This window comes from Dermochelys coriacea, chromosome 6, assembly GCF_009764565.3.
Source record: "Dermochelys coriacea isolate rDerCor1 chromosome 6, rDerCor1.pri.v4, whole genome shotgun sequence".
Taxonomy (NCBI): Eukaryota; Metazoa; Chordata; order Testudines; family Dermochelyidae; genus Dermochelys; species Dermochelys coriacea.
This window is the reverse complement of record NC_050073.1, coordinates 11,971,335-11,998,488: the sequence shown is the minus strand read 5'-3', so window position 1 is coordinate 11,998,488 and position 27,154 is coordinate 11,971,335. Positions and strand designations below refer to the sequence as shown.

General features: G+C 42.7%; 1 protein-coding gene across 1 annotated transcript; it reads right to left on the bottom strand.

The window, feature by feature from the left end:
• On the bottom strand, positions 1-25,742 carry ODF3 (outer dense fiber of sperm tails 3). Its single transcript, XM_038405049.2, has 7 exons — positions 25,560-25,742; positions 17,411-17,540; positions 13,731-13,931; positions 13,223-13,324; positions 8,810-8,931; positions 7,108-7,245; positions 1-136 (listed from the first exon to the last, which is right to left on the bottom strand). Exons 2-7 carry the CDS (start codon positions 17,517-17,519, stop codon positions 47-49), a joined length of 762 nt encoding a protein of 253 aa, XP_038260977.1. The 5' UTR covers positions 17,520-17,540; positions 25,560-25,742; the 3' UTR covers positions 1-46.
• Positions 25,743-27,154: the final 1,412 nt, after the last annotated feature.

Sequence of the window (27,154 nt, the reverse complement as noted above, 5' to 3'; positions counted from 1 at the left end):
ATATAGAAAAATAAATTTAGTTTCTGTAAGGCGGCTTGTGTGAAGGTCAATAGACATCCACTGTCAAAGGCATTGTATACTCAGAGTGTCGGATTCCGAAGGTAACAACTGGGGCACAAGGCTTGGTCAGTGTTATCTGGAGATGGAAAAGTAAATACAACAAATCAGGATATTCACCATTAACTAGTTAGTTTCTACTTTCTATGCTATATGCCCTCCCCAGTCAAGTACAAGATCTGGACAGTCCAGGTCACCTATTGTCACAAACGTGCCCCTTTTACTAGATTCCTATCAGTGAAAAGAGAGTTTGTAACTGAAGAGGCAGGTTGTGCACAGACTGTCTAGATCACACAGCCAGATTAGAATGGTTGAAGAGCAATCAGCTTCTCTGAACTCCAGGTGAAATGTTGCAAAATTTCCTAATAAGATGAGGGGTGTCTGATGTTTAACCTTTGATGGTGGCTGTCTGAAAGTGCAGCTTCTTCCCTTTAGATAAGTAGCCTTGTTGCTTCTGGATGCACCACATCCTGCGTCAGTTCCTTGATGAGATAGATTTCTCATAAATGATAATAGTTTGTGAGACTGTCTTCACGAGTTCTGTCTTCACGAACAAGGTCAGCTCCCAGACTGCTGCACTGGGCAGCACAGCATGGGGAGGAGGTGACCAGCCCTCTGTGAAGAAAGAAGTGGTTCGGGACTAGAAAAGCTGGACGAGCACAAGTCCGAGAGTGCTAAAGGAGTTGGCGGATGTGACTGCAGAGCCATTGGCCATTATCTTTGAAAACTCATGGTGATTGGGGGAGGTCCCGGACGACTGGAGAAAAGCTAATCTAGTGCCCATCTTTTAAAAAAAGGGAAGGAGGAGGACCCTGGGAACTACAGACCAGTCAGCCTCACCTCAGTCCCTGAAAAAATCATGGAGCAGGTCCTCAAGGAATCAATTCTGAAGCACTTAGAGGAGAGGAAAGTGATCAGGAACCGTCAGCATGGATTCACCAAGGGCAAGTCATGCCTGACTAATCAAATTGCCTTCTATGACGAGATAACTGGCTCTGTGGATGAGGGGAAAGCAGTGGATGTGTTATTCCTTGACTTTAGCAAAGCTTTTGATACCATCTCCCACAGTATTCTTGCCAGCAACTTAAAGAAGTATGGGCTGGATGAACGGATTATAAGGTGGATAGAAAGCTGGCTAGATCATTGGGCTCAACGGGTAGTGATCAATGGCTCCATGTCTAGTTGGCAGCCGGTATCAAGCGGAGTGCCCCAAGGGTCGGTCCTCGGGCCGGTTTTGTTCAATATCTTCATTAATGATCTGGAGGATGGTGTGGATTGCACCCTCAGCAAGTTTGCAGATGACACTAAACAGGGAGGAGAGGTAGATACGCCGGAGGGTAGGGATAGGATACAGAAGGACCTTGTACAGGACCTTGTAAATTAGAGGATTGGGCTAAAAGAAATCTGATGAGGTTCAACAAGGACAAGTGCAGAGTCCTGCACTTAAGACGGAGAATCCCATGCACCGCTACAGACAAGGGACCGAATGGCTAGGCAGCAGTTCTGCAGAAAAGGACCTAGGGGTTACAATGGACAAGAAGCTGGATATGAGTCAACAGTGTGCCCTTGTTGCTAAGAAGGCCAATGGCATTTTGGGATGTATAAGTAGGGCAATTGCCAGCAGATCGAGGGACGTGATCGTTCCCCTCTATTTGACATTGGTGAGGCCTCATCTGGAATACTATATCCAGTTTTGGGCCCCGCACTATAAGAAAGATGTGGAAAAATTGGAAAACGTCCAGCGGAGGGCAACAAAAATGATTAGGGGACTGGAACACGTGACTGAGGAGAGGCTGAGGGAACTGGGATTGTTTAGTCTGCAGAAGAGAAGAATGAGGGGGGGATTTGATAGTTGCTTTCAACTACCTGAAAGGGGGTTCCAAAGAGGATGGATCTAGACTGTTCTCAGTGGTAGCAGATGACAGAACGAGGACTAATGGTTTCAAGTTGCAGTGGGGGAGGTTTAGGTTGCATTTTAGGAAAAACTTTTTCACTAGGAGGGTGGTGAAACACTGGAATGCGTTACCTAGGGAGGTGGTGGAATCTCCTTCCTTAGACATTTTTAAGGTCAGGCTTGACAAAGCCCTGGCTGGGATGATTTAGTTGGGGATTGGTCCTGCTTTGAGCAGGGGGTTGGACTAGATGACCTCCTGAGGTCCCTTCCAACCCTGATATTCTATGATTCTATAGGTTTACTTACACAGATACTCCTATATATTCCACCTTGTCCAGTTTATGCCTCTCTCCTTTTATTGTTGCTAGAATGCATTTAACTGTTCCCATTAAGTTGGTATTTTTATTCCAACCCCCTCTAATCAGTTGTTTCTATAATAACTTTTGAGAGTGCAGCCATTTGGGTTAAGAGTTCCTGGGCTTTTTTCTTAGACCAGAGAGGAGTATTTTAGGAATATTGGTGTAAAATTTATTCAATCTCTTATTTCAGTGGTCCCTTTAAAAACAGTTTTATTTTTTTATTTAACACCCTGCCACACAATTAGCATTAGGGATGAGCTGTGAAGTTGTCTGTATCAGTACTTACCCAAATTTCAAAATGCTTTCAATCCTATATTCCAGCTTGAGCTGGCTTCTAACTGAAATATTTTTAGTTATTCTTAATTATGTCCCCTTGTACATATAAATTGCATAACTGAAAGAAAGGTGTGTGTGGTGATGATGATGACGACACAGCACAGTGCAGAGTGACATAGTAATTGCCAAGTGCGTCTTTCATATGAAACTTAAACTAGGGCTTTTCTCTGTGTGGTTATTAAAAATCCCACTGGCATTTTATGAAACAGTTTGCAATTTTCAGTATCTTGGCCACATTTCCAACTGGGATAATTCTGCCTTCCTCCTTGCAGTTTCAATAGGGTACAGTATCTCTGACTTCCTTTTCTAAACTGTGCATTCTTGCAATATTATATGCTGTAAAAATAGTTGCTACATTTCATCATTGAGGGGACAGCAGTGGCAGATTAAAATGATCCCCAAACGAGTTTGTAAATTTCTAAAGCTGCCACTTTAGGATACTTCAGGCCCTTCTATATATAAGCAAATGTGATTTATAATTGTAAAAAATCAATACGGGTGAAAGAAGCTGCGCTAATTTTGATGCTGCTCTTCAAATGTGTTTGTGTAAATAAACTTGTGCATTTGTTTAAGTAAATCAAATCTATTTATTCATGTCTGAATATTGGTGACATCACAGCAGACTTTTCAGAAGCCTTCTCAATCCACCACTAGCTTCGAACACTCAGTAGGTGTCTTCACTGATCTGCCACATACCGTTCCTCCATCTCCTTCCCAGTCATCCCCTATTATGAAGACCTGTCACCATTCCTTCCAGGATAACTTTATCAAGATTATTTCCATCTCTGTGCCTGATGTGACCAAAGGACATACATTTACACCTGTTGATTTCCAACAACATGGTCTACTTCTCTCCAATAATGCTGCTAATTTAAGCATTTGTCGTATTTTCCATCCAGGAGATATGCAGGAATCTTTGCCAGCATCACATCTTAAAGGCTTCAGTTTTCATCTACTTAACAACATTCATTACCCATAATTCACATCTTTAGGTTGCTCTTGAGGAAAATTAAGCTTTTCACCAATCAAACCTTCATACGTTTTTGAGATATCATGGTTTTTCTAAACTTTAGTGAGGGAGGCCATAGCTGAGCAATCCATTCCTAATCTTCTTCCACTTTCTTTTGAACAGCCTTCTTGGTTGGATATGTATGATCTCAGATAACTGAATTCATCTATTACCTCTACAATTTGACTATTAATCGTGATGTCCACTTTCATCCTGTTTTTGTTAATCGTGTCAACTTACATGCACTTCATTTTTACAGTATTCAGGGATAGTCCATATTCCTCAGTCACTTTTTACAAATTCCAACATTCATTGCATTTCACCAACGGTTGTAGCAACAGGTGTTGTCACTGGCATATCTAAAGTCAGTTAAGAGGGGGTCCACCAATGGAAATCCCAGCTCCTTCCACTTTGTTAAAATCTTCCGGGGCTTGTTCCATTCTGCATAACTCTTGAAAAAGTTTGGGGCAGAATACACCCTTGTCTCGCACACAGCCCAGTGGAAAACCACTAGCTATTGCCTGCAGCAGTGTGCACTGTGGTCTGTTGTTGAGGGTAGAAACTAGCAAAGCTGCCATTATCCTCCAAAGATGATCAAGTTGGACAGTATTGAACACTTTTGAGTAGTCCATGAAACACATGATCAATGGGTGGTTGTACTCCCTGCATTTTTCAATGACGTGATTGACTGATGTTCACAGTTTGATCACGTGTCTTGTTCCTCTCTGAAAATAACTGGTGGTGGTAGTTCTGCTTCTGTCATTTGCTTCATGCAATCCTAGATTATGTGGGGCAAAACGTTGGTCAATTGTGATATCAGGCAGAGGATACAATTGTTGTTCTCTATTATGTCTCCTTTCTTTGGTAATGGCAGAAAGCCTACCTTTCATCTAGTTGTCTGGCCAATTTCTAGTTGTCCATATATAGTTGGAAATTTTCCCCATGAGATCAGTACTGCAGGCATGAGTCACTTTAAACAGTTCTGCTGGTACTTTACCTTCCCATGGTGTTTTCCATGGCTTCATTTTCATAATAGTACACGCCACTTCCTCTTGTGGGATTGATGGCTCTGGTTTTGTACTCTCCTTTCTGTTGCCCTATATTCTGAGTGGCTCTAATGATAAAGATTGGCAGAGTAATCTCTCCTTCAGCATTTGATATCACTTTTAGTGAGGATTCTGCCATCATGATCTTTTGTTATGTTCAATTGCAGGGAAAACTTTTTTGGTAAGAAGTCTAACCACTGTGAACAAACTTTTTGTATTATTACTCTCTTTGTGGTTCGCAAGTTCCATGCATTTTGTCCTGATGTATTTGCTGTTGTCTCATCTAATCTGCCTTTGGGTCAGTTTAGTTCCTTGTACTTACTCACACTCTCTCTCTCTCTCTCTCTCATTCTTAAGTCTCTAAGCCATTCTTTTTCATTCTGCATTATTGTTCCACCTGCTCAAGCCCTTTCTCAGTCATGTATGGTGCACTGCGACACTGACTTTTCAGAATGTATAATTTGGCAGCTTTTAGCATGATAGTTTTCATTTTATTCCAAAGTTTATTCAGGTTGTTTTTACCTGTGACAATGCCTCAAACCATTTTGGACAGAAGTCATGTAGTTTTTGTTGATTCTGGACCGATCCAAATGTAGCGGACCTGCCAAACATCTTACCTTTTTCTGTTTTCAGTTTATTTTTGAGGCTAACGATTGGTCTGACTCATAGTCTGCGCTTGGGAAAGTCTGTATCCATTGGATGCTCGATCTCCAACATTGCTATATCATTACATAAACAGTTTGGTTCTTTGACGTACTATCAGGTGACTTCTATGTGTTTAAATGTTTAGGGTGATGGGTGAAGATGGTGTTTTGTAAAGACCCAGGTGATGAAAGCAGCAGAATTCAACTAAATGCCTTTTTCTCATTTTGTAACCAAAACCATTGTTTCAGTAAGCTTCAGAAGAACTTATTCTTCCAACTTCAGCGTTCATAGAACCCTTCCTTGGCATTGCACCTTGGCATAGTGGGAAGGCTTACATATTCCAATGAGCTTGATAGCTATGCCAGCAGGAGCTTTATCTCCTGATAGGGCCACCCAAGCTGGACAAGTCAAAGGGTAGGGACCAGACAAAAAGTAGTCCAACTGGCTGATGCTGGGTGCACAGTGGCATTCAAGTAACTTGGCACACTTCATGTCAGTGTTTTGGCTCATGAGGGCCTGGGGAGGGTAATGGGACCCTGATGGAAGAAGGGCCATCGAAAGGTGGAAAAGTTCAATCAAGTATTTAATCAACAGCAGCTAAAAACCAGAGGGGAGTCAACAGGAAACAACCTTCTGTACTTCCATGATAGAACAAAGGCGAAACATTAATCTCCATGTGGTGCTGGATGGCAAGACCCCCAGGTTAGAAAGCACAACAAACTATACTGGGGAGGAGGTTCTGGCCATTAAGAGTACCAGTTGCAGCTATGTTGGTGCTGTACCAAATCCTTCAGGATGAACCTGATGTTTGCACCAAGGAAGAGTGACTTGAACCTTTGTAAAGGAATGATCAGAGTAGACATGTGGAATGTGAAGAGTGTGGGTGAAGGGAATCTCTCCATGGAGACCAAAGAATTGGAAAGATAAGAAATATGTGGAATCTCAGAGCTGTGATGAAATGGTAGGGGCCGTTTCATTACAATGGATGGATACGCAGCGTACTACTCAGGATCTGAGAAAATGGGGTCGCAGTTATCCAAGGAAACATCAAAGTGTGTGCTTGGATATAACTCAATCAGCAATAGAATCATTACAGTTTGTCTTTGAGTCCACATATCAATCATACAAGTTTATGCTCCTACAACAACAGCTGATAGTGAAATGATTGAGTTATATTTGTTTAAACAAAATCTTTTTTCTTTAATTCCAGGTGCACAAATATAATATAACTTGTATTTTTGTACATGTGCTTTTGTACATGTGTTCATGCAGGCTCAGATATCTGATGAATACATACCTAGACAGATAGATAGAATGAAAGATCCTGCTGGAATTGATATGCACAAGGATTTCTGAAAGAAACCTGTTCAGTTTCTTGACCCTCTGCAATTAATCTGTCTCAATAATGCATTAATATTGTGGGATGTGTGTGGGGTTTTTTTTTTTAAATTTAACTTTGACTTGTTCAAACATGGCTTCTTCGGAGCATTAATGTAAAACATTAATTGTAGCTCTTCTATGCAGATTGATGTCCCTTCTTGCCAATGCTCATCTTAATGCACTGATGTATTGAAGGATTTTGTCCTTGCTATATGAATCTGGATTTTTATATGCTGAACTCTCCTGGAAAAAGCAAGTTTTCGTGATAGCTCTAAATCAAGACTGGTCAACTCAAGAAGTTTAAATACAAACCAGCCCTGTAGCCTGTGATTGTTTGTCCTCTGACTCGAGTAAATTACCCTCTAGATCTCTCTGCCTTACCTTTCCGGGATAATAGTCTCCTGGTCCAGGATGTCTAACAGTTCCTGCAGGCTTAGTCCGCGAGCTCATGCTGTACTTGGGGGCTCTCTTTTTGTACACATCAGTGTCTGTCTTTTTATATGCAGCTGGACCCGGGGTCTGCAAGAAAGTCAATGGAATCTTCCGTTGAAAATGGCTACATTCAATATCCCAATTTCCTATGAGAGCTGCATAGGTTTATCTGCAACAATTAATTTTAACAATTTTTTATTTTTTTTGCAGAAGGATTCCCTCTCAACAGCGTCATGTCCTTTAGAAGTTTACATTAGATGTCTGAAGTTTTATTAGCCTGAGCCACTTCCCTTTTGACAGACTGCAAGGGGACATTTGTTAGTCTCTAAGGTGCCACAAGTACTCCTTTTCTTTTTGTGCAAGGGGACAGTGGGTCAAATTGAAATGAAAGTGCCATTGTTCTGTCTCTGCAAGCGTTAGGCACCTGTGATCTTCACTGGTTTTTATATATGGCTTACAGTAAAAGATTTGTTTAAAAGCCCAATGTTTTCAGCAGGTTTTAGATAATTAGCAAGAATCTGTACATGATCATTTTTCATCTAATACAAAAATAATCATTTTGTAAATATGTAATGTTCCATGGTATTCGGCTACACAGTCTTATTTCACTTAGTATGGTATGATATAAGCATGAAATCTGATGATTAGTTTGGTAGGTGGCACTAGGAATGTTGCTACAGCCTTCTCTAGAGGGATCATTATCTCCAGAAAATATGCTTGAGCAAGATGTCAATTTTATTTTCGCACACCCCTCATTGTTAAACACAATGCTAATCATTTAAAAAAAAAATCACGTTCCAACTCTTACCACACAGCAGCATCTGAGACGTAACAGTTATTTCCTATTGTAAGAAAGCTGTGGTCCTTCAGATGCTGCTATGTTTACCGCAGGCAATTGATGACCTTTTAATGACGACTACTACTGGGTATTTTAAAAAGACTTTTTACACATACTTATTGTCTGGGAACATGGATCACTGTAGGTATTTCAGTAAGAAAAATTCTTTGGAGATGGCAGAGAAATTTGAGTTTGAAATGTTGCTACTGAATATGCTGCACAATAAGATGTCAAAATACTCAGTAACTATAACACTGGAGCAAGAGATTTTTCATCTGGAACATAAACGATATATTGCAGTATATTGCAGCTTTGAGCAGGGGGTTGGACTAGATGACCTCCTGAGTTCCCTTCCAACCCTGATATTCTATGTGTGTCCTGATGTGAAATTTCATATCTGAACTTCGGTCACTTAACACATTTCTTGTCCTCATCCCAATTCCTTTTCCAGATGCAGTTCAGGCAACATGGTGCTTAGGCATAGCACAAGAACTAGGCCTAATCTGAAAACTATGGTAGTCGTTGGAAAGATTCCTATAGATTTTGATGGGTTTTAGATCAAGCCCTTAGACAGGTACTTGCTGCAGATACAGTTCGAGCCCTGATTTGCCAATGATGCAGTTACTAAGAACAGCCATGTTTGCTGCCAGTCTTCAGCTGCAGCATTTGTATCTGTTCAACCTGCAGAACACTTGTATCTCCAAGTACTAGGAAAGAACCCACCAGTGTTTAGAGGCCTTCAGTCTTGGAGGCAGTGACTGATCATTGGTTGTCAATGAGAGCAGCTGGAGAGGAAATGGAAAAGCAGCTTACCTTATGGAGATCCTCATCAAAGCGACCAACCTTACTCTTCCATTTCATGGAATAACAAGGGCTAGCCACTTTGTCCACTGTGTTAGGTCCCATCACCCGAGGGATAGTGTATGCACCAGGACCTGGGGGGGAAAAACCATGACAGTTATGTACAGTGTGAATCCCCATGGATTAGAGGGAGCATCATATTGGAGAGAGGCTTTCAACAGAGGCTGGAGAGAAAGAGGGGATATTTCTTTTTCACATTCCCTGGCTCTTTTCTGTCCTGGAATAAGGGTAGGCAGCTGGAGTCTGAACTGCTGGTGCTCATGGCTGGTAAGGCTGCCATTCTGAATGAAACAAACAGAAAAGAACAGTTACTTACCTTACATAACTGCAGTTCTTCAAGATGTGTCATCGTAATCAACTGCGTCTTGCCTGAATTTTCTCAGAGCCCTCAGTATCTTAGGAATTGGCAGAAAGGTATATATTCATCCCAGTGTCAAGGAGCCTAGGCTTGAACCACCTCAGGAGCAAAATGCCTGATGTTTTGTTGTTCTGGTCTGTAGCAAACACATCTATTTCTGGGAATCACCACATGTGAAAGATGTTCTGCAGAACTGAGTCTTTGACAGACCACTCCTGGTTGTTTGAGAACTACCTGCTAAGTCAATCTGCCAAGCTGTTTTGAGGGCCAGGAAGGTGCAGTGCCACTGGTGTGATTTGATCTGGAATGCACCAACTCCAGAGTGGAGACAGTCTTGCTTCCCCTGTCTATTGACATAGCTGTGGGGTTGTCACTCAGTGCTTGGATCATGGATTCCTGGAGTAGCAGTAGGTGTGCTTTGCATGCCAGGCAGATAGTTCTGAGCTCTAGGATGTTTATGTGAAGATGAGCTTCCTAGGGGGATCATAAGTCCTTAGTTTGAGAGTAATTTAGATGAGTCCTCCATCCCCAAGTGAAGTTTTTAATCGCTAATCTCTTGATAGGTAGAGGTGCAGAACAGAGTACTCCCTTGCATACCTGAATTGGGTCTTTTCACCAGTTTAATGGGGAGAGGACTTCTTGTGGGATCATGTGGTGTCTACTGGGTAGATACTTTTTCATGGAGCACAAGGGAAGTCTGGCAGACTGAGGCATATATTTTACCCCACCCTTTCCAGGTGTCCAGTAGAACCAGGGCAGATATGAGTATAGGTACTGGGGAAGGTGGCATCAGGAAGGATTTTCCCTATGACATTAGGTCATTTCCTGCTGACCCTTACACATATTTCCTTAGAGTACTTTATGGCTCCTGTGGCATTTCTAAGCAGGGTAAGGGGCATAGGAGAGGAGTCCCTCTTATGCTCTGATGGGGATGAAGTAATGGAGTACATTTCTTTCAAGGGAGGGGCTGTCAGGAGCATCCTGGCTCCATTGTGCTCTCCTCAGCTGGACAGGGGGTGAGGTTGGTACTGGAGCTGTCTCCTTTGCCTGCTGTACTTATGTGTCAGAATCCTCAGCCGCTCAAGGAGAGGAGACTAGTACCAAGTCACAGATAAATCACTCCGTGCTATATATGCCTTGAGTACCAACACACTAGGGACCAGTGCTGGGCACTGAGGAACATGGTTTCAAGGTTGCCTGTACAGAAGCACCAGTTGCTGAAGGATCATTACCAAGAGAGATGCTGTCTGCAGGTTTAATGGCTAACATTGGTGCTCTCTTAACAGTCAGTACAGGGGTGCCTAAAAAACAGAATCTGACAGAAATAAGAACTTTTGTGTGTGTTGCCAATGAGCAAAAAAACAAATATGAAGCCACAGAGAAGTGAGTGGACCCAGTGGGGGGTTCATTCTCACTGCCACAGATGTTAAGAAGGAAATGAGAGACTGTTCGACTTGGTCTACTACTTATGCCCTTGGGTTAGGGGCACAAGGGAACTCAGGGCGCATGTGCGGCTCCAACAAATACTGCTGGGCACAATAATGTGAGATTGTACATAAAGGGTGCATGTGCACCAAGAGTAGAATCCATGTGCACAATCACTCAAAGAACAATGGAAGAAAAAAGCTTTCTGCTCCATCCAAGGATACAGCTTGAAGTTTAGACCCCAGGCTGAGTTTGTGGGGCTGGCAGTTTAAAACAAAACTAAAACAAAAATATCACATCTTTTAATCGTTGGCTGATCTAATTTACACTGGAGTCCCTGGCACACTATAGTGACTTTTGAGAGTAGAGCAGCACTTTTAAAGCTGCCCCCGATAACTATTCTGGGTATAAAAGGATGTACTTCACATAACATTGAAAAATAATAAACATTATACAGTTTAAAGAGAAGTTATTACAACTGTTATGCAATCATTACAAATTGTTCTACCATAAATCTCAGGTCCCATCTAAACAATAATCCCAACTATGTTGGGGCAACAAATGACAAACCTGCTGTGGCTTAATGGGGTTGTAATGTGGTCTGGTTTTTGCTTCTGTGAACAGGACTTATTTTGATCTTTTCAAGGTTGTAACATAGTTCACATAACGTGATCATAATGTTTTGCTATTGCACAGATCATTTTCCTGGCTTTGTCCAGGCCACCTCTCTTTTCATCTGTCCTCTTGCTTCCCCTTCTCCATCACATGAAACACAAACTACTTGTCTTCACTTTCAAGGCTGTTTGTGGCTTTTCTCCATGCTACTTATCATCTCTCATGTGCTATTGAGATGTCTAACGACGCCCACCTCTGCTCTGCCAATTAAAACAGCCTTTACTGATCACTTGTTACATTTTCAAACAAGCACTTTCGTGTTTTCTACCAGTCTGCCCATCGTGCCTGAGGAGATCCCTGTAAATACCTCCCAAGCCACCTCTTTGTCCTTCTTCAAATCCATCCTTAAAACTCTCCTTTACTGTTATGTCCACACACAAAAATGTGACAACAGATGGGCAGCTGGTGTGCTGAGGTGATAACTTTCATGCCAACTAATGTTTCCTTGTGCTCCTCATTCTGTCTGTGTCTACCTGTTCGTTGTCTCTCGTCTTATACTTAGATTGTCAGCTTTTTGGGGAAGTGACAACCTTTTTGTTCTGTTTGTACAGCACTCAGCACAAGGGGGTTCTGTTCCATGACTGGGGCTCCTAGGTGCTATCCCAGTAACATCTGGGTTCTGTCTATGCAAAGAAAACCAAACGGTATTATACAAGGTTTGGGCACATCCATTTTGCAGTTGGCACACAAACATTGTTGTGATTGTAGACAAGGTGTTAGCTATCTGAGAGAATCAAAAGTAGTAGAGAAACAGTTGCATAGTGGTGATATGTAGATGTGGTACAACAATAAGCATTATGTTGTTTTGGATCTGTCTAAATGATTGATCCATGGCAGTTATTTTTGATCAACCTGTATCTCTTCTGTCTCATCTCCGCATGTTTGATACTTTTCTTTCTGATGAAGTAAACCTAACCCATCTGTAGTGACCTGGGTTTTCCAGACATTTTTTCATACAAGAACATTGAAACATTTTTCTAAAACTATACTCCATATAATGGGACATTTTTTCAAGACATATTATGGAGTTTGTTGTGTGATGACCCCTAATGATTTTGATAGTTATGCTGCTAATTATTTGCTGATATTTAAACTGTAGGTAAAAGGAATTGCATATGTATTTCAAACAGACATAGGAAGATAGGTCATATTTTGGCCTACTAATCTTGATGAGAGTATGTCTCAAACTCTGGGTGTAACACTGACTTCTATCAAGGCCTTAGGTATATTCCTGACTTCTAGTGAGTTTTTATACCTCTGTGCCAAAGGAGTTCCTCTCAATTTTGAGACGTAAGCTGCCTGGCTGTGTTGTCACATGAGCATTGAGTGTTTTCAGTATTTTTGCTTTCCTCCCCTGGAAATATTCCTGTTGGTTTCTGTCCCCCACTGGCCCTTGTTAATTGAAAGGAAGAATTTGGTTTCTTCAACTTTCACCTCTTTTGACACTGAATCAGTTAAATTGTCTCCAAGAGCCCATCTCCACCACAAATACAAATGGGATACAGTCTTATTATAACATGGATGTCCATTGACTCATTTAAGATTTCTGTTTTAGTGTAGTCAGGGCTGTCCTTAACCATATACTGTAACTGAGCAAAAGCTTTGGATGTGAGCAAGTCTTAAGCCTAGATGCAGAACACAGTTAAGGTTCCATTTGCAGTACAAATTGGAACTATATTGTAACCAGTGTAGAGGACAACCATATTAAACTCAGGACTATCTCTAGTTCATGGCTTTTAAGAGCCCCAACTTCAAACTACACATGCTATTACCAAGGCTTTCTTCCTTCACTATAATACTTTGCTGTGGAGTCAGGCTCAGGAATTTCACTTTCTTTCTGGTTTTTAGGCCAGGTGGAAACTACAGGACTCCTAGATGGGTTTCATTTATTAGTTGTTGGATTTTACCTGGAGTGCTGTCTACTCTGAAGCTCCCAGTCCTGAATGATATGGAGTGCACAGGAGCAGATTCATAAACATGCTTTTTTGACTTCTCTGGTGAATAATCGCCTAGACAAGAGGTGAGCAAAGCAACAACAATGATCCTTTCATGCCAAACAGGTGGCTGAACCTACTAACCAAGTCTGCAACCACATCATGCTGCACTGCCATTTCTCCCTACATCCCAGCCCCATCGTCCTGTTTTGCCAGTTCTCTTCCATCCTGCTCCCAACACTCTGCACTGCTGTTCCTCTCGTTCCAGCCCTGTGACCCTGCACTGCCCTTCCTTGAATCCTGAGCCTACCGCCCATGTTGTTGTTCCTCCCACATCCTACTCCCAAATGCTGGAGCTGTTACTTTCCATTTGAAAACCTCCATACCTCAATCTTGTGTGGTTTATATTCCCCTAACATAGGACACCCATAGGCACATTATTCTCACCTTGAATAAACTGTTTGAAAGAAATATTACTCACTTGGGCCAGGTGTGACCTCAGTTTTCACCTTGGGGCGCCTACACATGGTATAAGCTGGGGCAACTTCCTTTCCCTTCCTGGTCATTACAGGTTCCACATAGTAACGAGGACCCGGAGAACAGGCTTCATGGAGTGAGGGCCTTGCCCACTTAAAAGTGTAGGCAGGGGCTTTCCTTTTGGTGGGGTTGTGCTTCAGGTAACCTAGGAAGAAGGGCTACAGTTCAGATGCATGTGTCAGGTTTTATTTTAATTCCCCTTTGGGTCTTGTTGCTAAAGTCGTTTTAGAGCCTTTGGACCATGAGATTCATTTCTAAGACGCTGGCTTTACTTTTGGTTTGTAGGATGGACATACGGTCATTATTATTGCTCATTCATCTCAGTTTATGGGTACGGTAGAGGTTTCTCTCTTGTAACTACGTCTAAACTGTCACCTTCTGAGCAGTTCTGCACCTTCTGAGCAGGACAAAAGGGGTGAATCACTAACAAATGGCAAAACTCATTGATTTCAGTGGGGCCATGATTTCATCCAAGGATTGCAAAAATGAGCTGTACTATCCTGTTTTTATGACGGAGACTAAGACTTGTTTACCTCAGAAAACTTACCAAAATAGCTATTCAGGTAGTAACTATTCCAATAGTTCTTTCAGTATAAGCCCTCATGTGGACGCTCTTACTCTGGAGCTTATACTGAAATAACTATCCCTGCATAATTACTCTGGAATAGCTATTTTGGTACGTTTCCCAGCATAGACATACCCTAAAGCCAAGAGAATTTTCCTGGAAACTCCCTTGTAATATAAGAGATTATAAAAATTACTTCCAATTACACAGAAGAGTAACTCCTAAACAAAATTTGTTTGAAATACTAGTTTTAAATAATTTGGGATTAAAGAAGAAAACTCAGTCCTGACAATGTGATGCCTAGTACAACTGAAAACATTCTTTCCCATGTGAAAACACTGGTGATTAGAGTATGCAACAGTTGTTGTAAAGCAAATTCTGGAACTACAAAAATACTTTGGTTATTTAACAACCAGCTGTTAAAATAACCAAAATAATAAAAAAAAAACAAAAAAAAAACCCCAAACTTAAATGTAAAGAACGCTTATTACTTACCACTAATTTTAAACCTTGTTTTCCGATGCATTCTAATGCGGATGCTACCTACCATGTATCCTGCTGCTGGGAAGTACAATATTGTTATTCAGATGGCAGCTTCCCAGTGAGAGTGACAACAAACTCTTTGGGTATGTCTTCGCTACCTGCCGGATCGGCGGGCGGTGACCGATCCAGCAGGGATCAATTTATCGCATCTAGTCTCAACGCGATAAATCAACCCTCCCCCCCGAGCCCTTTCCCATCGACTCCTGTACTCCTGTGCCACAAGAGGCACAGGCAGAGTCGAGGGGGGAGCAGCAGCAGTCGACTCACCATGGTGAAGACACTGCGGTCAGTCGGTCTAAGTACGTCAACTTCAGCTACGTTATTCACGTAGCTGAAGTTGCGTAACTTAAATCGATCCCCTCCTAGTGTAGACCAGGCCTTGGAGACATTATTTCTAAAAATCTATCTTGAAAATTCCTTCTGAATTTAGATTCTTATTGATCAACGCCTTAAAAATGTGTATAATACAAATAGTTTAGATAGTGATAAAATTCCTAAGCTAAATATTGACACTATTACGAGGAAGATAAAAGGTATGCAGCAGCAGAAGTGAGAGGTGATGTAAGAGTCAAGCCTCTTACAAATGTCTGACTGTCATTTGTGTCACAGTCAGACATCTAACATCTTGCTCTAACTTTCAGTGGAGCTACAGCCGTAGGTGGTTGGCAGTGAGGTTAATCACAGCAGGGATATTCTTTATGAATTTCCCAACTTCCCCTTTTTGTAATTTCTGCTCTAAGAAAATGAGTTTCTAGTTCAGCTTTGTGAGGTTGTCATGAAAATTTACCAGCCTACCAACTAAATCTACTCGCCACAGAGCAATTGAAAATAACGATTGATGATAAAGAAAACCCCATTTGAAACGGTTCAGCATAAGTCTGTACTAAGCAGTGTCACCCTGTCCTATTTCCTAGGTTATAATGGAAATGAATACAGTCATCCCATATGTAAGTGGGGGAATGGTCCCGCTATTGTGGGGAACTTTCCTGGCTTTGGCACTACCCCGATGAAATGGACTACTGAAAGGATCCGAGTCCTTGCTCCCACTTCCTTTACCCAGAGGCCTCCCTGCCCTTGAGGACTCCCCTTCCACTCTCCAGTCTGGCAGAGTCCTCATAACCCTGACAAGGCTGGGCCCAGGATTCCTGGGGGGCTCAACCCCCAACCTTGCTGTGGTCACCTAGGACAGGGGCTAGGGTGTCCCCACTCCAGGATACTCTCTCTGCACTGGACACTTCCCTGATCCACTGATCATTACATACAATTTAAAGCAAATACAATTTATTTAATCAGCAATTAGTTTAAAAAGGAACAAGGAAAAACGGGAAAGGCTAAAGGAAAACACATCATCACCCTGTTCAGTGGCAGGGAACATCACAAACAGTGTCTCTGGAATGTCAGGGCAGTTCACAGTCTGTTCCTTGTAAGTCTCAGGCCTCCTTCTCAGGCCCTGGCTGTGCTGCAAGGATGCTGTGAGCTGGACACTTGCTCTGGCGGTAGCCACATGTGCTCAGGCTCTAGGTGGCAGGACCCTTCTTCCCAGCGTTGCCCCCACCCCATCAGGGTTATGATCCCCCTCCAAGTCTGGTCTGCAGAGGCTCTTGGCTGAGGCATCTCCCTGTGCTGGGCCCACTGCCCAGGGTCCCCCTCGCTCTTCCGAGCTGGTCACAACACCCGGCTCCGGACTGCTCCAGCCCCAGCTCCACCACTCTGTCTCAGCACTGCTGCTGCTCTGCCTCCAGCTCCCTGGGCTGCTTCTCTAGCCGCTCTGGCTCTGGCTGCTGCTATTCTCCTCCCGGCACAGGTCTGCTTTGCTGGCTGCTTCTGTGACTCTGCTCCCAGCACTGACCTGCTTCGTGGGCTGCTTTTCTGGCCCCTCTGGCTCTGGTGGCTGCAGCTCTCCTCCCAGGGCAAGTCTGCTCTCTCTGGGCTGTGCCTCTGGATTTGGGGCTGCAGCTCTGCTCCCAGCACAAGGTCTGCTCTCTCTGGGCTGCTTTTCTGGTCCCTCTGGATCTGGCACAGCTCTGCTCCCCAGCTCAGCTAGGGCCCCAGCTTCCTCCTTAGCTCCCCCTCTGTCTGACCCAGGCAATTCCAGCTAACACATGGGCCGGGCCCGGCCCGGCCCGGCCCCACCCTGGCCTCCTGACTCCTTGATTAGCCAGCCTGCCCGCTCTGTTAATCAGGCTGACCTGGAGCATTGGCCTCTCCCCATTGCTCCTGGGGACTGTCGGTCTCATTGACCCATTGACTGATTTCTCATTGACCCTTCCCCTTTCTTTTAGTATTGGGAGCTAGCCAACCAAAACACCTCCACTGAATGTTAGTAAGGGGGCAACAGTCCCCTTACACGTAGGAGGGTTTTATTAACTGTCACATCAGAGACAGTGGAATTATATTTGAATAGAATATGTGAGAGTTTGTATTAAATGAATTGTTTGAACTGATCTGGATTTAGTGTGTTTAACTCATGATATCAACTGTGTTTCTTGAAATTCTGTATCTTTCTGTCCTTTTACCTGTTGTTCCCTGTATTGAGTACTTTGGTCCTGGGCTGGTAAAGTGGGCCATTATTGGGCCCCTTGAACGATGAGGCCTCCAGGTCCCCACCCAAGCGCTGTCATCCATGGTGGGAGCTGGTTACAAAGTCTAAAGGGAGAGTAGAAAGGTTTAATAGCAGATTCTCTTAAAGAAGCAGGTTTCAGAGTAGCAGCCGTGTTAGTCTGTATTCGCAAAAAGAAAAGGAGTACTTGTGGCACCTTAGAGACTAACAAATTTATTAGAGCATAAGCTTTCGTGAGCTACAGCTCACTTCATCGGATGCATTTGGTGGAAAAAACAGAGGAGAGATTTATATACACACACACAGAGAACATGAAACAATGGGTTTATCATACACACTGTAAGGAGAGTGATCACTTAAGATAAGCCATCACCAACAGCAGCGGGGGGGAAAGGAGGAAAACCTTTCATGGTGACAAGCAAGGTAGGCTAATTCTAGCAGTTAACAAGAATATCAGAGGAACAGTGGGGGGTGGGGTGGGGGGGGAGAAATACCATGGGGAAATAGTTTTACTTTGTGTAATGACTCATCCATTCCCAGTCTCTATTCAAGCCTAAGTTAATTGTATCCAGTTTGCAAATTAATTCCAATTCAGCAGTCTCTCGTTGGAGTCTGTTTTTGAAGCTTTTTTGTTGAAGTATAGCCACTCTTAGGTCTGTGATCAAGTGACCAGAGAGATTGAAGTGTTCTCCAACTGGTTTTTGAATGTTATAATTCTTGACGTCTGATTTGTGTCCATTCATTCTTTTACGTAGAGACTGTCCAGTTTGGCCAATGTACATGGCAGAGGGGCATTGCTGGCACATGATGGCATATATCACATTGGTAGATGCGCAGGTGAACGAGCCTCTGATAGTGTGGCTGATGTGATTAGGCCCTATGATGGTATCCCCTGAATAGATATGTGGACAGAGTTGGCAACGGGCTTTGTTGCAAGGATAGGTTCCTGGGTTAGTGGTTCTGTTGTGTGGTGTGTGGTTGCTGGTGAGTATTTGCTTCGGATTGGGGGGCTGTCTGTAAGCAAGTACTGGCCTGTCTCCCAAGATCTGTGAGAGTGATGGGTCGTCCTTCAGGATAGGTTGTAGATCCTTGATGATGCGTTGGAGAGGTTTTAGTTGGGGGCTGAAGGTGATGGCTAGTGGCGTTCTGTTGTTTTCTTTGTTGGGCCTGTCCTGTAGTAGGTGACTTCTGGGTACTCTTCTGGCTCTGTCAATCTGTTTCTTCACTTCAGCAGGTGGGTATTGTAGTTGTAGGAATGCATGATAGAGATCTTGTAGGTGTTTGTCTCTGTCTGAGGGGTTGGAGCAAATGCGGTTATATCGTAGCGCTTGGCTGTAGACAATGGATCGAGTGGTATGATCTGGATGAAAGCTAGAGGCATTTAGGTAGGAATAGCGGTCAACTACACCAACATTCCACACAAAGATGGACTACAAGCCGTCAGGAACAGTATCCCCGATACTGTCACGGCTAACCTGGTGGCAGAACTTTGACTTTGTCCTGACCCATAACTATTTCACATTTGGTGACAATGTATACCTTCAAATCAGCGGCACTGCGATGGGTACCCGCATGGCCCCACAGTATGCCAACATTTTTATGGCTGACTTAGAACAACGCTTCCTCAGCTCTCGTCCCCTAATGCCCCTACTCTACTTGCGCTACATTGATGACCTCTTCATCATCTGGACCCATGGAAAAGAAGCTCTTGAGGAATTCCACCATGATTTCAACAATTTCCATCCCACCATCAACCTCAGCCTGGACCAGTCCACACAAGAGATCCACTTCCTGGACACTACGGTGCTAATAAGCGATGGTCACATAAACACCACCCTATATCGGAAACCTACTGACCGCTATTCCTACCTACATGCCTCTAGCTTTCATCCAGATCATACCACTCGATCCATTGTCTACAGCCAAGCGCTACGATATAACCGCATTTGCTCCAACCCCTCAGACAGAGACAAACACCTACAAGATCTCTATCATGCATTCCTACAACTACAATACCCACCTGCTGAAGTGAAGAAACAGATTGACAGAGCCAGAAGAGTACCCAGAAGTCACCTACTACAGGACAGGCCCAACAAAGAAAACAACAGAACGCCACTAGCCATCACCTTCAGCCCCCAACTAAAACCTCTCCAACGCATCATCAAGGATCTACAACCTATCCTGAAGGACGAGCCATCGCTCTCTCAGATCTTGGGAGACAGACCAGTCCTTGCTTACAGACAGCCCCCCAATCTGAAGCAAATACTCACCAGCAACCACACACCACACAACAGAACCACTAACCCAGGAACCTATCCTTGCAACAAAGCCCGTTGCCAACTCTGTCCACATATCTATTCAGGGGATACCATCATAGGGCCTAATCACATCAGCCACACTATCAGAGGCTCGTTCACCTGCGCATCTACCAATGTGATATATGCCATCATGTGCCAGCAATGCCCCTCTGCCATGTACATTGGCCAAACTGGACAGTCTCTACGTAAAAGAATGAATGGACACAAATCAGACGTCAAGAATTATAACATTCAAAAACCAGTTGGAGAACACTTCAATCTCTCTGGTCACTCGATCACAGACCTAAGAGTGGCTATACTTCAACAAAAAAGCTTCAAAAACAGACTCCAACGAGAGACTGCTGAATTGGAATTAATTTGCAAACTGGATACAATTAACTTAGGCTTGAATAGAGACTGGGAATGGATGAGTCATTACACAAAGTAAAACTATTTCCCCATGGTATTTCTCCCTCCCACCCCCCCCCCCACTGTTCCTCTGATATTCTTGTTAACTGCTGGAATTAGCCTACCTGCTTGTCACCATGAAAGGTTTTCCTCCTTCCCCCCCCCCCCCCCCCCCCCGCTGCTGTTGGTGATGGCTTATCTTAAGTGATCACTCTCCTTACAGTGTGTATGATAAACCCATTGTTCTCTGTGTGTGTGTATATAAATCTCTCCTCTGTTTTTTCCACCAAATGCATCCGATGAAGTGAGCTGTAGCTCACGAAAGCTTATGCTCTAATAAATTTATTAGTCTCTAAGGTGCCACAAGTACTCCTTTTCTTTTTTCTTAAAGAAGCAAAGTTCTATTTCTTTTTTGCATTTCAGTGAAAAATTCTCAGTCTGGCCCTGTACGTGTACTACACCTGAAGCCTCATCCTCTGAATCCAGTCTCAATGTTAACGGAACTGTGAGACATGATGTTATAGATTGCATTGCATCAAGAATAAAGGACCCCTGCTCATATGGTACATACCTAGTTTGATATCTGCTTCTTTAGGCCATTGATACTAACGCATTCGAACTCAGTGGTCTACTTGTTTTGCTAATCTGCATTTTCTTTTATGCTCGTTACCCTGTTTATGGTATGATGAGGAGCATCCCTAGAGTTTTTAGAAGGTCTCTTTCTATAAGTCTATAATATATAACTAAACTATTGTTGTATGTAAAGTAAATACGGTTTTTAAAATGTTTAAGCAGCTTCATTTAATATTAAATTAAAATGCAGAGCCCCCCGGACCAGTGGCCAGGACCCGGGCAGTGTGAGTGGCACGGAAAATCAGCTCGCGTACTGGCTTTGGCACGAATGCCATAGGTAGCCTATCCCTGTTCTAAAATATTCCATGATAACCTATAACCCTGATAAGCTATACACAGTGGAATTCAACATGCAGGAGAAACAAAGCTAGTTTTGGCTTATTGCTTCCATAGGGAATGTTCAGCAGGTTGAGCCTGAGCGAAGTGCACTTCTTCCTATCAATTCCAAATTCCATTTAAAGCCATCTCACTATTGGCACACCAGCAGTCCACAAAAAGTGCTCAGCATGTCAATTGCAATGCTAACCTGTCTGGTAGAGTTTTAAAACTTGCAAAGAGTTTTTTGTGGACCGCAAATGCTTTACAACTATGTTATGAAGCTACTTCTCTGGTACAGATGGTGTCCTAAATAAAAATAATTCTGAGTCTGCACAATGAAGTGTCAGAGGTTAGCAGATTGTGTTTGGAATTTGGTGGGTTTGGACTTAACCGTGTTTTCTTGCATACCCTGCCTAGCAAATTACAGCAGTTTACTACAGGACAGCTGACAGTTGTGTGAGTATAGCATTTTTACACCTTTTCTATGCTTTGTACCTTCTGCAACACCTTTTTTTGTTATTACTATTCTATATTGAAAAGAAAATATGCATTATTTTAAGAAAACAGTTTTAAATATACCAGCTTGGAAATATTAAACCATTTATGGTTTAGAGAGAAAATGATTTGTTACAATTATCCCATTAAGCTCAATTTGCAGTGAAGGGCAAAGACTGGATTCAGTCCTGCTCCTATAGTGACAAAACATGAGTTTCTGAATTAAACCAGACTCAATAAAGCTAACTATAGAACTAGAAGGTGTACAGAAATGAAGATGCTGTGATATCTCCAACTAGATAAATAGGAAATAATTCACTTTCTTGTCCTTTGAAGCCTAATTATATGTGAATAAACCCTGTCCTCTCTGCTGCCCTTCTCACCTTTCTTTCAGTAATAGAACTGCAGAGTTTTAGGAGAAGGTGGAATGCTGGCAGGGCAGGCTTAGGTTTCTCCCTCCATGTGGACTTGGGAAGAACTTTCATGAAGTTGTCATAGAAACTCACAATTCCTTGTACAGTGGCTCAAGAGGTTCTAGAACACTGTGCAGCATTAGGATTCTAGCCCCTGGTGTATGTGTTTCATGAATCATTCCTATAGCTTTGGCATCATGGTGCTACTTTTTGAGTAGCTCATAATGAGGCAACAGGACCTTCAGATCGACACAAGGACTTTGTGTCCACAGGGTAGTCCAGTTCAAACCCCATTGATAAGTCTTTCTGCCCACTTCTCTATCATCAGTGCTGATCCATCTCTTCAAGTGATATTAGTTAAATAATCAAATCCTGCTTACCTAGTGTTTGCATCTGGCTGCTTTGTGTATACATTGAGCTCTTCCTGTGAAATTCCAAAATGAGTTCATTGGATTTCGTAGGTTAGGGGTAAACCTTTCAGTCACTTGAATGATTCGGAGCCTAAGCCCTGGTTTCAAGAGTGACATAGACACTTAAAGCAGATTTTCAAAGGAAAAGATGCAGATAGGTACCTTGTGAGATTTTCAAAATTGCCTAATCAGGTTATATGCCTTATTCAAATAGATTTCAAAGGAAAAGTCAACAGATAAGTGCATGTGTCACCTTTGAAAATGGGACTTAGGCTCCTAGGCCACTTAAGTGCTTTTGAAAATTTTACTGTTAAGATGTAAAACCCGGTGAACTTGCTTTGGAAGTTACAAGAGCAGAACAAATCATACAAAGCAGCCAGATTTGCTCCTTCCATAGGATTACATGATGGGTCCCATGGCCTCAGCATTGAATCCAGGCCAGGTCTGTCCAGAGATAGATGAAAAATGTGAATTACCTCGCTCCTTTTTCCTAATGATTTCAGTAGGAATGGAACAATGAAGCATTAAACTTCTATAGCAGTGGTGGGCAAACCACCGCTTGCAAGCTGTATGTGGCTCTTTTACAGTTAAAGTGCAGTTCGTGGAGCCCCCCAAGACACCCCTTCCCTCCATTCTCCATCTACCAGACGGGAGGAGCTCAGGGCTCCTGCCCTGCAGTGAGCTGGTGGGGCTGGGGGAGGGTTGCCAACTTTCTAATCACACACAAATGAACACCCCTGCCCTGCCCTGCCCTGCCCTTCTCTTCTCCAAGGCCCTGCCCCTATTTGCTCCATTCCCCCCCCCCGTCACTCACTTTCACCAGGCTGGGGCAGGAGTTTGGGGTGTGGGAGGGGGTCAGGGCTCTGAGTTGGGGGTGCAGGCTCTGGGGTGGGGCCAGGGAGGAGGGGTTTAGGGTGCAGGGGGGTGAGGGCTCCAGCTGGGAGTGTGGGCTCTAGAGTAGGGCCAGGGATGAGGGGTTTAGGGTATGGGAGGGGAGTCTGGGTTGGGGCTGGGGTAGGGGGCAGGGCTGGGGGGGGCATTAGGGCTCCGGCTGGGGGTGGTGCTGGGGATGAGGGGTTTGGGGTGTGGGAGAGGAGTCTGGGCTGGGACAGGGAGTTGGGGTGCGGGGGGGTGAGGGCTCCAGCTGGGGGTAGGGCCAGGGATGAGGAGTTTGGGGTGCAGGAGGGGACTTGGACAGTGTCAAAAGCTTTACTGAAGTCAAGACCTGTCTTGAATGCTTCCCACCATCCACTAGGCTGGTTACCCCATCAAAGAAGGAAATTGGATTAGTTTGGTGTGATTTGTTCTTGGCAGGTCCATGTTGGCTCTTACTTATCCCCTTATTATCCTCTAGATATTTATAAACTGATTGTTTAATAATTTGTTCCAGGATCTTTCTGGGTATCAAAAGTTAGGCTACCTGGTCTATAGTTCCCCAGGTACTCATTTTCCCCCCTTTTTAAAGATTGTTACTATGTTTGCCATTCTCCAGGATTCTGGGACCTCATCCATCTTCTGTGAGTTCTTGAAGATAATTGCTAATGTTCAGAGACTGCTTCACCTAGTTTCAAGATGTACAGAAACAGCAGGGCAAATATCGATGCCAGACAGTTCTAGGTTGAGTGTGTGCAGTCTTCTTTTGTGAAATCTTTTGTCCCATTGCCATGATTCTCAGCTTTTCCCCCATTTTATTATGTTGTGGGGACTATCCTCTGTTTAATTTATGTGTGTGTGTTATTTGTGAAGTTTCATTTTTGAAATGGGAGAGAAGTTTGTGTGCAAAAAATCCACCAGCTCGAAGTATAGTGAGTAAACTATGCTTGGAAACGTGAAGGCCCTTTTAACCAGCCCCAGTGTTTGCTTTTATGAAAGTAATTAAACACTTTGGTGCATCTCTGCTGGAACTGTAGCTGCATCATTTCCAGGATACTGTCCGCAGGCATGTTCCAACCCTAGGGTTCAAAGTAACTATTTTGTATGATCTTTTTCAGGTACCAGATTTAATGTATGTGGTTTAAAGGAAACTCTGAGGAACTTAGTAAATATTACCAGTTTGACATGGATTTGCCTCAGTTATTATCATAACAAAATCTGGCATTTTCCTTTCATACCTACTGTACCAACGATGGTAGTGATACATGGATTTCTTCTTTGTCATATTGAATTATCAATGTAAATGAATGACTTGTGCATTGATATAGTGGTTGTCATCCTGTGATCTCTAAGCAATTTACCATGTAATCTTAGTTATTTTTCAGTAATGTATCAAGTATAAATTTCAATAGTTGATTAGATCCCTTTTCCAAATCAAGCCCTCTGTCTCCTGCACTAATAAAACAGGACGTGAACAAAGAACTGAACTGCTTTTGGTTTATTGGAATAAAAAGTTTAAGTGAATCTAAAACATCATCTGTGGTTTATTCGTGCATTAGAGATTAAAAACTCTCTTGAGCAAAGAATCAGGAAGAAGAGAAAATAAGAGAGGGAATCAACAAGAAGCAATCAGCAGGTAGGATTATGATGAGTTTTTCATTGGTGCAGATCCCTGGAGTTACGGTGCCTCTTAACACTTTGCCAGGTTATTTTTCTGAAACAGAGATTAACAGTGAATGGAGAGGGCTTGACTCTGCTAAAAAGATAATGCAGGTAAAGTGCCATACAACGAGCTAAATTGAATATTTTGGGGCATAAGAGCACGTTGACTGGCTGCACACTCACTTTTATCGTGATGGTATTAAATCTGGGTGTTTTAAAACCGTGAGATTTCATCTTTGTAACAGAAGGTTCTGACAAGCAAATTTGATTTTAAATATATCTAAGCAAAACTGAAAGGAATCTAAGCAATGACTTGTCACGTTAAGCAAGACAGGAGCTATTTCTTACTTTAGAAAGAGGAGTAAAATCTCTTAAAGTGATTTTTTTTCACCAGTGTAACGCTTTGGACCTGAATATGCTTCACATAGGGCCTGATACAAAACCCAATGAAGTCAATGAGAGGCAACCGTTTATTTTGGATTAGGCTCTTACATCGCTTTTACACAGGGGTATTTATTTTGACTTCAGTGAAGTTATTCCTGATTTACACTGGTACCCTTTATTTAATTATAATAATAATTAATAAATGAAATTACCATCAATTCCCCTATGGCTTCTGAATGTTCCTGTGAAAGTTTAAGCATACATTCCTTGAGCTCATAAGCAGCAGTCTTCATAACATAACTGGTTACAAAAGGAGCAATTGACTCCATGTATTCCGGACAAGAGCCAAAGAGGTACTTGTTAAGAATGTTAATGAGAACTGGACACGTATCAGCAGTAACTGGAATGCAAACGCATGAAATAGAGTTAAGCAGGATAATATCAAAATATTTTAAACTATTTATTGCTCAAATATTTAGTGCAATTTCTCTATTGTGTCTTAAAACTCATGGTGTCAATGCTATAGCGGAGGTTGTGATGGCTATTCCATTCTACATGTCTGTGATCTTGTGCTTATACTTCTATCACTGTGTTCGTAAGGCTGAAATTTTTCCTCGTTTTCATTGAATGGTGAATACTTGTAGAATAAGGTACTACTCAATGAGAGTAAGGGTATCAGAATTTGTCCTGTTGTGGATGATTTCTTGCCTGGAAATTGTAAGAGGGCTTATTACTTCACCCACTTTCTTCCCTGGTCCTTCTCGCATGAACAGAGAGCAACAATACCCAAAGTCCAAAGGTGCAAACAATTCGATGTTTATTGGGGTGAACTTCCAGCAAGCATGATTCCAGTTTCCTTCCTTAGTATCCCCCTTCCCAGCTCTGACACCACACAGCCTTACCTGTGTCCCTGTTCCCATTCCCCCCCCCTTAGCAAAACATGATTCCAATTTCCCTGTTCCCGTTCCCCCCCACTTCCTGATTGACTGCAGACTATATAGTAAAATTTGAGTTCCGCTTAGCTATACCTTAACGAATCATTTTACTGAAATTTAACTAACCAATCCTAACATTGTAACATGATTAGCCAACCAATTATATCCCAGCACATTAATTAGTTTACACCCAGCAAAATTTATTATACAGCAGACAGAAACAATCACAGAATCAGACAGAGATTATACAGACAAATAATAGGGAAATGGGTACTATAGTGATAGAACAACACAGAAATGAGGATTTCAAATCCCAGCTATTGATAGGTGAGTTCTTGCCAGACAGGATGTTATCAAATTAAGTTTCCTTTTACATCTTCTAGGCACTTCCCTTTCTCTGGAGGCGATAGGCATTATCAGGATAGGAGTGTGTTCCTAACAGCCCAATAGCAACTTATTTCAATGTGACTAGTTTGGAATGTGAGGATGTAACCGGTCGCTTCCCAGCTTGTGGCTGTCTCTGCTGCTTAGCCAAAGGCCTTGACCTAAGCACAGGGCCTCAGACTGTCGCAGTGAGAAAAGGCCTTATACAGTCAGACAGTGATTTTGATTCTTTCTTTTATACCTCTATAATTAGCTAAATGATAAACATACATCTAAATTCTTAGTGTATAGGCCTTTACAGACAGGACTGAATATCTATATCCTAACAGCGATAACTCCAAATCAGATTATATTTTGAAACTCAAACAGACCATGGAGGTATTTTTTTTTCTCAATAAGGCCAAGGGCCTTGGATATTTTTGAAGAAATTTGGTTGAGTGCAGCACTGTGGGCATGTCTACTATCTTACTGTTTTAAGCAAGACATGG

Coding starts and splice junctions, on each gene's coding strand:
- ODF3 (XM_038405049.2), bottom strand. CDS start 17,519: ATGGATGACAGCGCTTGGGTGGGGACCTGGAGGCCTCATCGTTCAAGG. Junction 13,325..13,730: donor TGAGGTCACACCTGGCCCAA/GTGAGTAATATT, acceptor CCTCTTGTCTAG/GCGATTATTCACCAGAGAAG. Junction 7,246..8,809: donor TTGATGAGGATCTCCATAAG/GTAAGCTGCTTT, acceptor ACTTTCTTGCAG/ACCCCGGGTCCAGCTGCATA.